The sequence below is a fragment of the Abrus precatorius genome, unplaced genomic scaffold, assembly GCF_003935025.1.
Source record: "Abrus precatorius isolate BTA unplaced genomic scaffold, Abrus_2018 Scaffold4, whole genome shotgun sequence".
NCBI lineage: Eukaryota > Viridiplantae > Streptophyta > Magnoliopsida > Fabales > Fabaceae > Abrus > Abrus precatorius.
The window spans coordinates 10,904,977-10,920,978 of record NW_020874384.1 but is presented as its reverse complement, the minus strand read 5'-3'; the positions used below and the strand labels follow the sequence as shown (position 1 = coordinate 10,920,978).

Sequence of the window (16,002 nt, the reverse complement as noted above, 5' to 3'; positions counted from 1 at the left end):
ATTTTCATATAAAAATTTAAAATTTTTTCACTTAAATTATAATGAATATCCTCTATTAAATAATCTATATATTATAAGAAAAAATTATATTTTCATCTTTCAACTTAAAGGTTTAATTCAATTTTGTCCTTCAACTTTATTTTAATTTATTTTAATTTTCTAAGTCTTAAAAATATTTCAAATATTTTACATTAAAAAAAAGTTAACTTTGTTTGTCACATGTGCTATTCATGTAGTGTTTATCATTTTTTTCTCTAGTCTATGTACAATGTTCATTGTCTCTCCTTAAAAGTTTCAATTTCAGCTATCTCTATCTCTTTCTCTTTATTGATTGTACCAATAGTAATGAAAACAAATTCATCTATGCTACTTTATGATATATTTTTTCATTTTACCTTCATTTTATATGTGTAACTTAAATAATATAATAGATGTGAATCAATTTTAGAGAATCTAAGAAACAAAGTTGCATTAAGTGATTAATATCACAAGTTTGGGGTAACAAATGTAGCTAATCCAAGTTTTCAAACCATATATGGTTTGGTGTAGTGTAGGTGATTTGTCTAAGTAAGATTGCTATAATTGGTTGGATGGGGCTATCTCAAAAATACCAAGTTGAATGACAAAATAGGTGGTAGGGTAGTAGATAGAGTTACAATTTAAGATATGAAAGTTGTTGCTTCTATAATCATACAACAGAAGCATCATCACTATCACCATAGCCAATGTCATCACCACCTTCACCCTCTTTAAATAACACTTTCTCTCAGGTTGTGTTGATAGGTGGTATTGGTTATGTAGTTGCCTTTGTCATTGGCGTAGAAGTAACATAGGAAACTTGGTTGGCCATTGGTTTGAGATGAATTGCCTAAGAATGATTTGCATGAGAAAATTAAAATTGAAGCTCTAAGGAAAAGAACAATAAATAGTATATAAAAGCTTGAGGAATAAGATGATGCATGAATAGTACAAAGAAAGATTTGGAGGATAAAATTAAAATCAAAGCTCTAAGGAAGAAAACAATGAATAATGTATAAAAGTTTGATAAGAAGATAATGACTTATTTAAAATATTTTTAGAAGTTATGGACTAAATGAATCAAAATAAAGTTGAAGCACAAAATCAAATTTGACCTTTAAATTAGAGGACGAAAACACTAATTTTATCTATATTTTATATGTAATTCATAGTTATATTAAATTTCATAATCATACTTAATTTATAGTTATTAAAATTTATAAAACTAATTAAAAATAATGAGAGTTGATTATATTTAATTTAAAATTATTGATATTTGTAAGAAGTAATTTAAAAAATAATAAAAATTATTTTAATTAATTCGTAATAATTATTGAAAATTTAAAAAACAATTTAAAAGTGAACGAGAATTAATATAATAAAAAATGAATGACATTCAGACAATAAGACAAGTTTTATTATTTTAATGTATAAATTGATATTTTTCTAATTAAATTATACATAATATCATATGTCATATAATATTTAAATTATTTTCAAGATATTATTTATAATTAATTATAAATTTTATGTTATTATTATTTTTACTATAATTATATTATGTAGATTTATTAAATTAAATTCATTTATTTATTTATGAAGTTTAATACAAGTAATCCCGTTAAGCCATCAAATAATATAAATAATTTAATTAAATTTTAGAATCAATAAATCTTATAATTTTTAATTTCATTTTAATGTTTTTTAATCTAATTTTTTTAATTTATTTATTTTGTATTTATATATTATCCATTAATTGGTGTATAATCTTTACTACGAATAATTTAAATCACATTTATTATTATGTTTATTTGTTAAATTTACTACAATAATAAAAATATATTTTTATTATATATGATTAAAAATAATGCACAAAATTATAGGTGACAAAATTGGTGTTAAAATATTTTTTTTATAATAGTTTTTAAGGAAATAACTTTAAGTGACTTTTTTATGAAAAAAATATATTCTTAAATAAAAATATATTATGTAATGACAATAATACAAATTAAAAATAATAATTGAACTGAAATATATTTGTGAAAACTTAACTTAATGACCAAACTATATATGTTATTCTAGGATACATTAAAAGAAGAAATAAAAACTAAAAATTATTATTATTAAAGATGATAAAAAGTATACTAATTATATTAAAATATTGTGTATAATAAAATATTTCATAATCTTATTTAGTATAATTTATCTTACATATGTTGAATATAAATTTTGAATTATTTTTAGATAAATCTAGTCCTAGTTAAAAAATCTGTCATAATATTGAAGTGGAATATCCATTTGCTAACGCTGTAGGATTTCTAGGGTGCAAATTCTGTGCAGTTGGATAGTGAAACACTGTGGAGTAGTTTGATAGCGATGGTTGTGTTGAAATGGCAGACAACATTGGAGAGAGCGAGTGAGGGTAAGTGGGTGAAACTATTTTTGTTCTTCACACATACTTGGAAACGTGTTTCCTACTCTTCATGCATTCGTGAAAGTTAATGGAATGACCAATGCATGTGCAAGAAGACCTACACATGTGAGCCATAGTGCATGCCTCAATGCACTTCTTATCAATACAAAATTTGCATGCAAGTGCAGTGTAGGTTCTTGTGGGGGCACCATGTGCATGTTACCATGAAAATTTCAGCCCCACTGTGCACCTTGATGTGGATACTTGAACGGTTTTCAGTAACCCTTATTCGTTCCATCAAAAAATAATAACAAATTTAATTTGAAAATTTTTATTTTATTTTTCTGTTAAGTTAACTTTTTTTCTTGTATTTTTTTAATCAAATAAAGAATAATAATATCATTATTTTTTTTTTATCTTAGCCAAACAAAACATAAAAATATTTATTAATTAAGTTACTGTAAATACTAATAATTTAAATTAAAAAAAATACTTATACATATTTTATTCATTTAAATAACTCATAAAAAATATAAAGCTTTATATTAAATTATATATCAATAGTATGTAATTTAGTTAAAAGTGTATGGGTCAAAATATTTAATTGTATGTATATTTTTACTTGCGCAGATTTTAATAAAATTTTGCACATATTTAATTTTTTTCATAAGTTTTTTTTAATTTTATGAAAATATATTTTTCTTCTTTCATTCAATATTTACAAAACTAAATATATGTTTTTACCCAAAATTTAAAAAAAAAATATTTTTTCTTCTCAAATCATAACTATTATACCGTCAAACTTTATTAAATTTTTAGTTGAATTTTTAACTTTGAAAGTTTATTTTAAATTATAATCTATCATAAATATCTAAATATTTTATTAAAAAATAAGATTGTATGAAGAAAGTGTATGAGTTACTTGAAAAAGGAACAGAGGAACTAAAATAACAGTCTAAATCAGAGAAACTAAAGGTTAGTTTGATACACAGGATAAAAAATAAAATATAATAACTTATTTTGTTAAATTACTCTATTCATAGAAATAATTTAAATTATTATCTTGACGAGGGTAATGAAATAAAAATTATGATGACATAATAACTTCTCACTTCACTTTGTATTTAAACTTTATATTAATATTTTATGCAAAACTTATTTATTTAAGAATATAATTTTAATTATTTTTATAAAAAAATTATATGAACATTATTTTTATAAAAAATATCATACTCGTTTTAAAAACATAATTTAATATTTTATAATTTTATTTGTTTTTCTTGTATTTCATTACAAAAAGAATAAATTTTATTTGTAAAAAAATACAAAATTATTATAATTTAATGATAAAATATTAATACTAGTTCACACTTATTTTTTATAACTTGTTGATATATACTTTAAATGAAAAGTCAAGAAATTAAATTAAAAAATATTTTTAAAAATTATAGTTATTATGATAGAAGAATAATTTTATCATTTAATATAATTGATATATTTTTTTATTTTAAACTAGTAGGATGACATAATGTTATTTGTTTTATTGTATTAATATATATTAAACATAAAATATGATAAGATCTTATCTTTCTTTTATAGCTTATTATTCTCTCATATCTTATTGTTTTTTATCTTGTCATATTTAGCAAATGGGTCTTAAAAGTTTAATTAAGCTTGTAATAAAATATTACTGGTGTAAAATTTTAATGTATTAAAAATTAAAAATTTAATTATATAATTTTTTGTTGTTGTCATACACTAATTTGTGTAATTTTGGTCTCCGTAACAATAATAACTCACATTTAGTCTTTCTAATTAATCAAGTACTCAACTGAAATCCCTCACATCAAAGTATTATTCTAATAATTAATAAAAATACAATAAAGATATAACATATTATTAAGTCTTGTGAATTACTAAATAAATATATAAATTATTTAAATAAAAATAACATGTATTTAACATAATAAAACTATTTTAATTTAATTATCTTATATTTTTTCTTATAACAACTAAATTTAAATAATTTAAATATAAAAAAAACTAAAACCATACATAAAAAGTATAAATATTATAAATATAACTAATATAAAATCAATATTAATTTTTTAAAACTGATAGAGATGAATTTTGTGTTAAAAGGTGAGCACATTGTTGATTCTACAATTTGATAACTTTTTCATAGAAACTTAGAAGTGACATCTTCCGTAAAAGCTTAAAAGTGATATTTTTTTGTAAAACAAAAGTGATTGAAAACTTTGACAGAAATATTTGGATTAAGATTCAGGAAATATGATTTTGTATGAAAGGAAAAAAAACTGTCCATACAAGACAGAAAAAGTAGCTTAATCAGTTGCTAGTAAAAAAAAATTAAAAATTGGTTATTTATTTTATTTTAACAATGTATAAAAATTCGTGCATTAGAATGAAATAATATAATTAAGTTCCTTTTACAATTTTGTTACTCCCACCAAATGATAAAATAATATACTGTTATATATTGTTGAATTTATCTAAAATATATGTTTATAATATAAATGTAAGAAAATATTTATTTAATTTTTAAAAAATAAAATAAAAATAGTAAAAAAAAACAAAAAAAATCACAAACTAACATCATAAAATATGACATAATATATTATAAAACACATGTAGTCTAAAAAAAAAGAATATAACAGAATGTTATAAAACTAATGCTCTTGCAATTTCGTGTGGTAAAATAATTTATACAGTGAAATCACAATTTATTGTTTCAATTTGGAATATAAAACACGATACATTTAAATATTTTATTTTTTTAAATGTGCAATTTTGAATGACATAATTGAAACTGGGATTTCAAATCTTGAAAATAAAATTAATATTGTAATTAAATGATTTTGAAATTTATCATTTTAAATTTACTTTATATTATTTTATACAATGTTGATAATAAATTAACAAGTATCTACTTTAGAATAAATTTGATTGTCCTATTTTATCCCATAGCAACATAAGATGTTTTTTTGCCACAACTTGAAATAACTTAAGAGTCAAGGCAAAGAGTTAATTTGGACATACCTTTAAGCTGATGAAGTACTGACTTCACTATTAACATGAAAACGGAAAAGAGGACTTGTGTGTTCAGTTCCAGCATAGATTTAGGCGAGAGATCCTTGTTGCAGTCAATGTATTTCAGCTGACTGACTTGCTCACTCTGGTGAGCAAGTGTCAGATATTCAAAGCCAACTCGAAGGGTAAGACAATAGACACTAGAGGGAGTGGTCTAATAAGGCAAGATAAAAGACCCCTTAGGTTCTTTAAGGGGCGATACTTGAGCTCCAGTCATTCTCAGTCAAAGGGACCTCATCTAGGAGAGGAACAGCGATAGTGGCCCCGGTTCTGACTCTTTTAGAGGGCCAATCAGATGTTTCAGGTGTAGAGGACCACACATGTTGAGGGACTTGCCATAGTCGTGGACCAACTGTGATAACTGTGGAAAACTGAGACACACTGTGAATGTTTGCTTGATTGCTCTTAAGAAGAGTGGCAGTGCGAGTATCAGCCAGAGACCTGAGTCGAGAGGAAGCACAGGGCTGAAGCCGAGCATTCCAGGGAAGGTATTTGCCATTAGTAGGGCAGATGCTTCACAGTCTGAGGAGCTGATCAGAGGTAAATGCGTTGTTAAGGGCATATTGCTAGATGTGTTGTTTGACTCAGGTGCTACGCAATCATTCGTTTCTATGGACTATGTGAAGTGTTTGGACTTACATGTGATTGAATTGCTGTGTAATGTTGTGGTGACTAACCCTACGAGTAAACCAGTCATATCCTCGTGGGTGTGTTTGGGGTATTCTGTGATAGTGTATAGTAGAGACTTTGACATAGACTTGATCTGTTTGCCTTCTTCCTAATTGGACATAATTTTGGGAATGAATTGGTTAGCCGCTAACCATGTTTTGCTGGATTGTAAGGAGAAGACTTTGATTTTTGGTACATTGATGTCGGAGATTCCTAGACTATTAAGTTAAGGTGCGTGGGAGAACACGATAAATGCTAAGGTCTTTGTGGTCATGTTCTCACAAGAAGCCGAAAGTGGGGTGGAGCCAGAGTATATTCTAGTGGTGAGGGATTTCTTGGAAGTTTTCCTAATGATGTTTATGAGTTGCCACCAAAGAAAGAGAGATAAAATTCACCATTGATCTCATTCTAGGAGCAAGCACGAATTTTGTGGCACCATATAGGATGTCATTGGTGGAGTTGGCAGAGGTCAAGAAGTAAGTGGAGTACTTATTATAGAAACGGTTTGTAAGGCCAAGTGTGTCGCCATGAGGAGCGCCAGTTCTTTTGGTGAAAAAGAAAGATGGGAGCATGATGATGTGTGTCGATTACAAATAACTGAATAAAGTGACGATAAAGAACAATTACCCTCTTCCTAAAATTGACGATTTGATGGACAGTTGAGAGGAGCTTTAGTTTATTCAAAGATTGACTTGAGATCAGGGTACCATCAAATTAGGGTGAAGGATAAGGATGTACCCAAGATAGCTTTCAGGACACGTTATGGTCACTAGGAGTACTTGGTGATGCTGTCTGGTATGACCAGTGCACCTGCTGTGTTCATAGATTACATGAATAGAATCTTCCATGAGTTTTTGGATAAGTTTGTGGCGGTGTTCGTTAATGACATTCTAATTTATTCGAAGACTCAGGAGGAGCATGTCGAGCACTTGAGGATTGTTTTATAGATTTAGAGGGAGAGGCAATTGTACAAAAATTCTCTAAGTGCAAGTTTTGGCTACTGCAAATCTAATTTTTGGGACATGTGGTGTCAAAAGATGGAATTATGATAGGTGGAAGTGATTTATTCGAAGACTCAAGAGGAGCATGCCGAACACTTGAGGATTGTTTTGTAGATTTAGAGGGAGAGGCAATTGTATACAAATTTTCTAAGTGCAAGTTTTGGCTATCGCAATCCAATTTTTGGGACATGTGGTGTTGAAGGATGGAATTATGATAGGTGGAAGCATAAACCCAAAGGCTGAGGCCTACAAATGTGACAGAAATCTACAATTTTTTGGGACTAGCTGGCTATTATAGGAAATTCATTGAGGAATTTTCTAAAATAGCTTTCCCTTTGACGAAATTGAACCGTAAAGGGAAGGAGTTTAAGTGGAGCACGAAGTGTGAAACTAGTTTCCTAGAACTGAGGGGGAAGTTAACTTCAGCGCTGGTGTTAGTCTTACCTGACCCAAAACGAAAGTTTGACATGTACTGTGATGCATCCGGGCATGGACTTTGGTATGTTTTGATACAAGACGGAAGAGTAGTTGCCTATGTCTCAAGCCAATTGCATCCTCATGAAGTCAATTACTCAACTAAGAATTTAGAGTTAGTCGTAGTGGTCTTTGCTCTTAAGATATGAAGGCACAACCTTTATGGGGTGAGGTTTAAGGTGTTTAGCGATCACAAGAGTTTAAAGTACCTCAGTAGAAAGAGCTGAACATGCAATAAAGAAGGTGGATGGAATTTCTCAAGGACTATGACATTGTCTTACCATCTAGGCAAGGCGAACATGGTGGCTGACGCATTGAGCAGAAAATCATTGCACGTGGCAGCTATAATGGTGAAAGTGATTGAGTTAATTGAGGAGTTCTGGGATATAAATTTGGCTATGGAGGTAAGGCTAAGGAGTTCATACCTTAGGACGGTGACAATCTATAATGACTTCTTGGTGCAAGTCCGAAACGCTCAATAGGAAGATGCCTTCCTGCAAGATATGATGAAGCAGAAAAGTGAGGGGAAGGACTTGGAGTTCCATTGTGATGAGAATGGCGTGATCAAGTTTCAAGACTGAGTGTGTATTCCCCAAATTGATGAGATGAAGTGAATGATACTTAAGGAGACACATAAAAGCAGAATGAGTTTCCACCCCAGTTTAACCAAGATATATCAGAATCTCTACAAGAATTTCTCGTGGAATGGGATGAAGAAAGATGTAGCTAAATATGTGTCAAAATGCCTAACTTGTCAGAAGGCAAAGGTGGAACACTAGTGTCCACCTAAAGTGTTGCAACCCTTGGAGATTCCCGAGTGGAAATGAGATAGTATTTTCATAGACTTTGTTTTTGGGTTGCCAATAACTAGGAACAACCATGATGCTATTTGGATGATAGTAGATTGGTTAACCAAGGCTGCACATTTCCTTCCGATCAACATCAAGTATAAATTGGAAAAACTAACGAATATGTACGTGAGGGAGATAGTTAGGCTGCATGGTGTGCTGACTAGTGTGGTCTTAGACAGAGACTCGAGTTTACATCGAGGTTTTAGAAGAGCCTACAACAAGCGCAGGGTACTAAGTTGAAGCTTAATTCAACTTACCACCCACAAACTGACGGGCAAATAAAGAGGACTATCCAATCATTGGAGGATTTGTTGAGAGCTTGTGTGATTGAGCAGCAGGGAACTTGAGAAGAATGCCTACCCTTGGTAGAGTTCACGTACAACAACAGTTTCTATACTAGCATCGAAATGGTACGAGACTAGAGAGGCAATTTTGTGCGCATCGGACATGGTCCAGAAGCAAAACGAATAGATTAAGATAATTAGAGAGAAGATGAAGCCTGAACAAGATCGGCAGAAAAACTACTATGATAAGAAGAGGAAATATTTGGAGTTCTAGGTGTGTGACCATGTGTTCCTGAAGGTCTCACCTGTGACCGGAGTGGGGAGAGCTCTGAAATCTTGAAAGTTATCTTCTTAATTCATTGGGCAGTTCAAAGTGCTGAGTAGAATCAGTCCTGCAACCTATCAGATAGCGCTACCACTAAATCTTTCAAACCTACATCCAGTATTTCATGTGTCTCAACTTAGAAAGTATGTGGCAGATCCTTCTCACGTGATTGACCTTGACCTGGCTCAAGTAAGAGAGAGCTTGTCCTATGATGTATACCTGATGAAGATTATGGATCATCGTGTCAAGCAGTTGAGGGGCAAGGAGATCTCGTTGGTGAAGGTGATATAGAGTGCAAACAATGAGGGAGATGCTATGTGGGAGACTTAGAGTAGGATGAGAGAGTTGTATCCAGAATTGTTTATGTAGTTGTTGAATTTTGGGGACAAAATTCTCTAAAAGAGGAGAGAGTTGTAATGCCTCAAGTTTTGTAATTATATTATGATAATTATACATACGTGTATGTTGTGATTTTGATGTGCATTTTGATTCATACTGGTGATATGGATGTGTACATTGATATGTTGTGGTTCAAATGTGAATATTTGTCTGTAAATGGACTAAAAATGCTTGAGAGTATAGGCTGATGTGTGCTACAAGAACATTCTCGCTATAGCGAGAAGGTCTTGGGCAAGTAGGCGTGTCTCTGTTGCATTTTTGCTGTAGCGAAAGGCTCCTCCCTGCATCATGAGGATAACAGAAAGGGGGTGTTTTTTAGGTTCAGTCTTGCTGTAGCGAGACTATATAAAAAACTAAGTATACTTTTGTCTTATATTTTCGCTGTAGCGAGAAGGGGCCTCGCTGTAGCATGAGATCACAGTGAGCGTGGCTAACATGCAGTGAGTGCATGTGTGTGTGTGAATTGATTGAAGGTGCAATGAGCGCACCAAAACATGTTTGATGTATGAATATGAGGCGTATGTATAAATTAATGCATGTTTAAAATGTAATTTTATCATATTAGGGATTGTTGTAAAATAGGGAAGGTAAGTCTTTATATTTGTGGGTATGTGATAGTGTAAATGATTCACCCTTATATTTATTTTTTAGGTGACCAAAACCACCAGTACCAGACTTAGTGACTAGGGATATATGATATTGCTATAAGATTTAGAAAATTTATTTTAAAATTTAGATGTATTAAATAGGTTCTGTAGCTTTATTTTGATTCAAAGGTGTAACTCATCCCATATTTTAAAATACTTTATTGAAATTCTGTATTGGAAACAATTGAAATGAAATTTTATTATTCTCATTTTATTGCGAAAATATCCCATTGAAAAATATTTAAAAATAAATTAAGGTGTTACATTAGTGAACTCTCATCATCAGGCAAAGGGAAATAGGATTTGAAAGGGGTGATACATCTTTAGGCTTTGAGACAAAAAAAAAAAAAGGCACGTGGGTTTCAGTGGCAGGGGATGTGAATTTCAGCAAGTATGTTGTGACTCAGTTGCAGTGAGTTACTCAACCATTGAGTCATCCTCTTTTTACCACCGCCAAAGTTCTCTCAGAACTTGTACACATGCATCCCATAATTGTGCTAAACTGTAGAATTAATTACATCTCCCCTTTACATGTTATAATGCATGAGAATGTTTTATTCATTATTATAATAAAAATGTGTCTTCATTTAATCACAATTTCTTACTTTACATGTTTATATTAACAGTCCAAAAATAGCATTGTATTTGATTACTTGAGAGTACATCCTTTTAATCAAGACAAAAATATAATTTTTCCTTATTTTAACTAGTCACGCTTGTGTTATAATTTCGTGTCTTATGTCATTTCTTTGTTGCACTAAGTTCTGGTCTAGGGTTCATTTCATATAAAAGGACTTTTAGTCTTAGTTACTTCTTGGCTACTCCTATCCTATTAGTATTACTAGGTTATTTATTTTTCAACTTCACTTACTTCTTGATAGCTCATATTTTGTTCTCACATTTTTAGTCTTATTGCATCCTTTGCATGTCTTTTCATTCCCTTATTTCTTCCATTTAATATGTTTTTGCATTTATCTTGTTAATTAGGAATTTTTGTAAATACTATACTTTTGTTTATATTTTCTATTCTGACCTTTAGTTACTAATTTGGCCATAACTTTTTCTGTAGATATCCTTTTTGGCTCATTCTTTTTGCATTGGATTCCTTTCTTTCAGGGATTCAATTTGGACATATGGATAGTGCTATTTGGAGTCCGGAGCTATTTTCTATGAATTTTAGAAGTTTATACTTTTGTATAGCTTTTGTTTTGCAATTTTTGTTGTATTTATTTTCGGCCCAGCTCTGGCCCATTCGGTTTTGCTCTTTTAGGACTACTATTTATAGAGGTCAGGGGCTGACTTGGAAGCACTTTTAATTCATTTTTTTTTGTTTTTCAGTTTTGTAATAACTTTCCCGCTTCCAATAGAACCTCTGAAATTTTTACCCATTCTCTTCTTCTCTTGCAATTTTTCACTTCGAATTTGCATTGCTCTACATTTTACAATTGAAAGGCGATTAGTTTCTGCAATTTCCAGACGAATTCTTCCATGTTTCTTCTCCAATTACATTGCCAAGGTCCAGATCGCATTTGTTCAAGACGTTTTTGATGCTCCGAGTTTGTTTTCTGATCTTATACCTTTGTGATTGCATAGAAAGCATTGTTCGATTGAATTGTGTATTGTTCTTAATCACATAATAAGCAATTGATTAATTGTTGTTATGCGGGAGAGATTTAAACAATTCAATTTTCATTCTCGGTTTTGGATTTGTGTGTTTGGATCTCGGTTTTCATTCTCTGGGTTTAATCTTCTGCATTTTAATCTTCTGCGTGTAATCATAAAACTTCCCCAAACATAAACGTTTTCTGCATAATTGATATTGAAATAATGTGCATTTGTATCCTTGTGAAAGATGACCTAGGTTGCTCCCTAAACTACATGTTTTTGTGAGAAATTTAGTTACTTTTGAGACCTTAGCGACAAGGTTATCACTTCTCCTCTTTTTATTATTTCCTATTTTCATTTAGACTATTTACTTAGGACTTGGTTATCTCTTAACTTCCTAATGTCTCTCAGCTTCTCCTTTCTTTTTGTAGCCCTAGTTAATTCTTAAGTTAAATGATTATCCTAGTAACTAGTCAATTATTTATTAACCTAGTTTAGTCTTTGAGTTTTTCTTATGTTCCCTTATCGGTTTTGCTACCCACAATTTACCTTAACTTGAGTTTAAATTTCCCTACTCAATAGTTTTAAAGCTTTGTTTTGCTCTAAGCCTATGTTCTCTGTTATTTAACATATATTTATCACCTTCTTACTTCCTGCACACTGAGAATCTCTGTTATTCCTTGTCATTAAGTGGCCAAATTTAGATACATGATGATGCATAACAAAACACACACACGTACACACATACAAGGAACATACACACACCTCAATTGACATGTTTATTACTTAAAATGGTAAAATGCCATATCCTTTTCAATAACAAGGTCAACCAAGAGCATTTAAAGAAGAAAATGAGGTGAATGCACTATTCTCCTACTATGACACAAAACCAGAGAAATATAGTAATTTTTTTAGGCAATGTTCCGTGTTTTAACATAGGACCAAGGCCATTATGAATTCAGAATCAATAATATAGAACAATATAAGGTCAATCAACACATTTGCAGAAGGTTTGGTTCAAGCTTGGGTATTAGAACTAAGATGTGACAAGGTTATCCTTAGTTCATGAAATTTATTATACTCACTCAAAACAACAAAAATATACTCATGTACATATACCATTTTTGACTAATTTAAGGATATCTATACTTTAAGATAAATATTTGATTTTCCTTTTTATTAAGAGTCACAAAACTAGCAAAACATACCCAATGAAAAAGCACTAGTTTTAGGGGTAGGCCGATGATAACTTTTTTAATGAATTAGGATTATAATGGTTTTCATGACATGCACATGTATAATATGATATGCATGAACACTAAGCCTAAATACACACCTACCTACAACCATGCTTAGGAATCCCACAAAAAAATGGACTCCTTTATACCTTTTAGTGGTTGACCACAAAGAAAGAAAAAAGGGGGAAGGTATAGGAAAAAACTTCAAGCTTGCAACCTCCTTAGATATAGAGAAGAAATTGCAATAAACACCAAGCTTAAGGTGGTTGTTCTTAGCTAAAAAAAGAATAAATGAAAGGGATGCAAAGAATGGAAGACGTCATAAACCAACAAACACGTCAAGAAAAGAAATAACTTTCATTTTTTGAACTCACTTATTGACCTCAGTTTCTTTAAGGAACAAGAAGGAAAACTTTAAGGGAGGGGAGTGGCTGGAAGAGCAAAAAGTTTGGGGTCTTAGAAAGTGCAGAACGGGATGATTGATGAACGAAAGATTTGTCGCGAATCCTCATCAAAATATAAGCAGAAATTAATGTAATACTAGGGTGCTAACCTAGGTCATCCTCTTGTGAATCATTGGATAAGTGATCAAATATCAAACATATGGAGTGCAGTGTATTCAAAAAGCAAGTAAAAAGCGGAAGTTTTGTGATTTCAAGTTCAATCTACTTAACCAGAAAATTAAATTGTAAAGTTCAATCAATAAAATGTAGAAACCCCTAGTTCATTCACGTAGACTCTATCCCTATTCCTCTCAAAATTTAATACTCTTCCTTTCCTCCTAAAATTAGGTTAATTTAATAAGCAAAAGTTAAATTTATGTTTTCATACAAATTAAGCAATTCAATGGACTCCAATCTCTCATCCCAAGATTACGCAACCTTAGAAATAACCTAAAATTAAGCAATTTAAATTTAGAATCTCATTAAAATGAATTATGATTAATTAAGCAATGTCCCCCTCATTCAACCATTAATTTAATTCAAGATATTAGGAAAAAGAAGTTCATGAAAGAAAATGAATTATAATAACATTCAAAACTTAGGAATTTAAGAATTTAAATGAACTTACTAAGGATTACAAAAGGTTTAGCCTTCCATGAGGATGAGTCTCACAATTACAAAATGAAATTATAGGGAAATCAATAACATCAAGATGAAAAATCAAAGAAAAGTGAAGAAGAAATATAACTCAAACCCTAGGTTGGACCCTTGGCTGTCACCCAAGGCCACCCTAGGCTTTCCAAAAATATCCTAAAACCCTAAAAAAAATCTAAAAGAAAAGGTTCTGCAAAAAGTCTCTAACCCTAAATAGTAAAAATCTATATATAGAAAAGTTGACGCCTTCATAGTAGTTACTATCGTCGATAGTAACCACTATCAGTGTTGTCCTTATTGGAGTAATTACTATCACATGTGATAGTAGCTACGCGTAGCTTCCAGAATTTTTTTCTTTCTGTAGTTGTCACTATTGCAGATGATAGTAGCTACGCGCACTCGATAAGAACTACTATTGTTTATGATAGTAGCTACGCACAGGTCTTCAACATTCTAGGCTTCTATAGTGTCCACTATCGCTCTTGAAAGTGGTTACTTTGGTCTTCCTTTTGGGATTAGGTTGCTGTAGTAGTCACTATTACTTCTAAAAGTGGTCACTTTCACCTCAAATTTTCTCAAAGGCTAAAAATGCATGGAATAAGTCTGGAAATTCCTGCACAATTATTCAAATGATCAAAATTGCAAATTATTTCTATGTAAATCAGTGTGAATTAAATAAAAATCAAGAAACTTATGATATTTGACCTAAGTGAGATTTTCATTTTATTTGCACTTCCTAAATCTACTTTTTCTATTAAAGAACACTAAAAAGACTAGTAAAAATTCAATAAAATATGGATTCATTACAATCCTAAACTTAAACTTTTGCTTGTCCTCAAACAAATCAAAACTCAAGAAAATTACATGTAAAGGGTTGGATTTATCCAAAAAAATTTCTCAAAAATTTTCATTCCAATATTAGATTCTAATTGGCACTTTCAATATTTCCAAAATCATAGATTTATTCAACAAAGAAATCACACTCATATCAATTATTTTTATGCAAAGTCCCACTAAACTGAAATAAAAATCCAGCAAGGTTTCATACAATTCACACAACACAAAGAAATTATCTAGCTCACAAGATGGTGTTTCACTCTTCACTCATCAATGTTTCAGGCTAAGTGTTTTCCCTCAATTCATGCATTTTGTCTCACCCTACCATATGCGTACCCATATTCTTAATCGTCTTTGCTTAGATACAGTGAATCACCTATCATGAGGGCTTTGTTGGTCACAAATTGGGTTAGGTTAGGTTCAACTTTAATCAAGGAGGGACAAAAGCTCAAGTGGGTTTTGAAAAGAAGGGAGTTCTTTGAGTGAATGAACACAACAACTAGAATGGAATGCATTAAAATGATGTAGTTTAAGAGCTTTAAGCATTCTTTCACCAATTTTTTTTCTTTTTTTTTTCATGTGTGGATCTTTTCAACTCATGGCCTTTGCTGTATTTTTTTTCTTTCTTTTTCATTCATTCATTCATCAAATTGTGACTTTTTGGACTTTGACAATTATTCTCTTCTTCAAATTCAAATTATTTTTTTGACATGTATTATTAACATGTATGATGTTCACCACCCCAAATTTAAGATTTTGCTTGTCCTTAAGCAACTAAAGTCATAATCAGCACCTCAAACTTAGTTTCTTACACTTACTCTTAATGCAACTCAAAAGAAATACCTCTCTTAAGGTAAAGAAAATATTTTTACAAACTAAGTTTGGCAAAAGAAGAAAATGTAGAACAGGGAAATTAGGTGCAAGGGTGTTCTAGGGTGAGTGGGTGTGTGCAAAGACAGACTCAATCATCTAAATGAAAGATTGCACAATGCATATTCAATTAATAAGCAGGGCAAGTTCTAAAAGATGAATG

General features: G+C 30.6%; 1 protein-coding gene across 1 annotated transcript; it reads left to right on the top strand.

The window, feature by feature from the left end:
• Window positions 1-2,394: 2,394 nt before the first annotated feature.
• On the top strand, window positions 2,395-6,324 carry LOC113866108. The gene is made up of 3 exons (XM_027500996.1): window positions 2,395-2,440; window positions 5,542-5,630; window positions 5,884-6,324. Exons 1-3 carry the CDS (start codon window positions 2,395-2,397, stop codon window positions 6,322-6,324), a joined length of 576 nt encoding a protein of 191 aa, XP_027356797.1.
• Window positions 6,325-16,002: the final 9,678 nt, after the last annotated feature.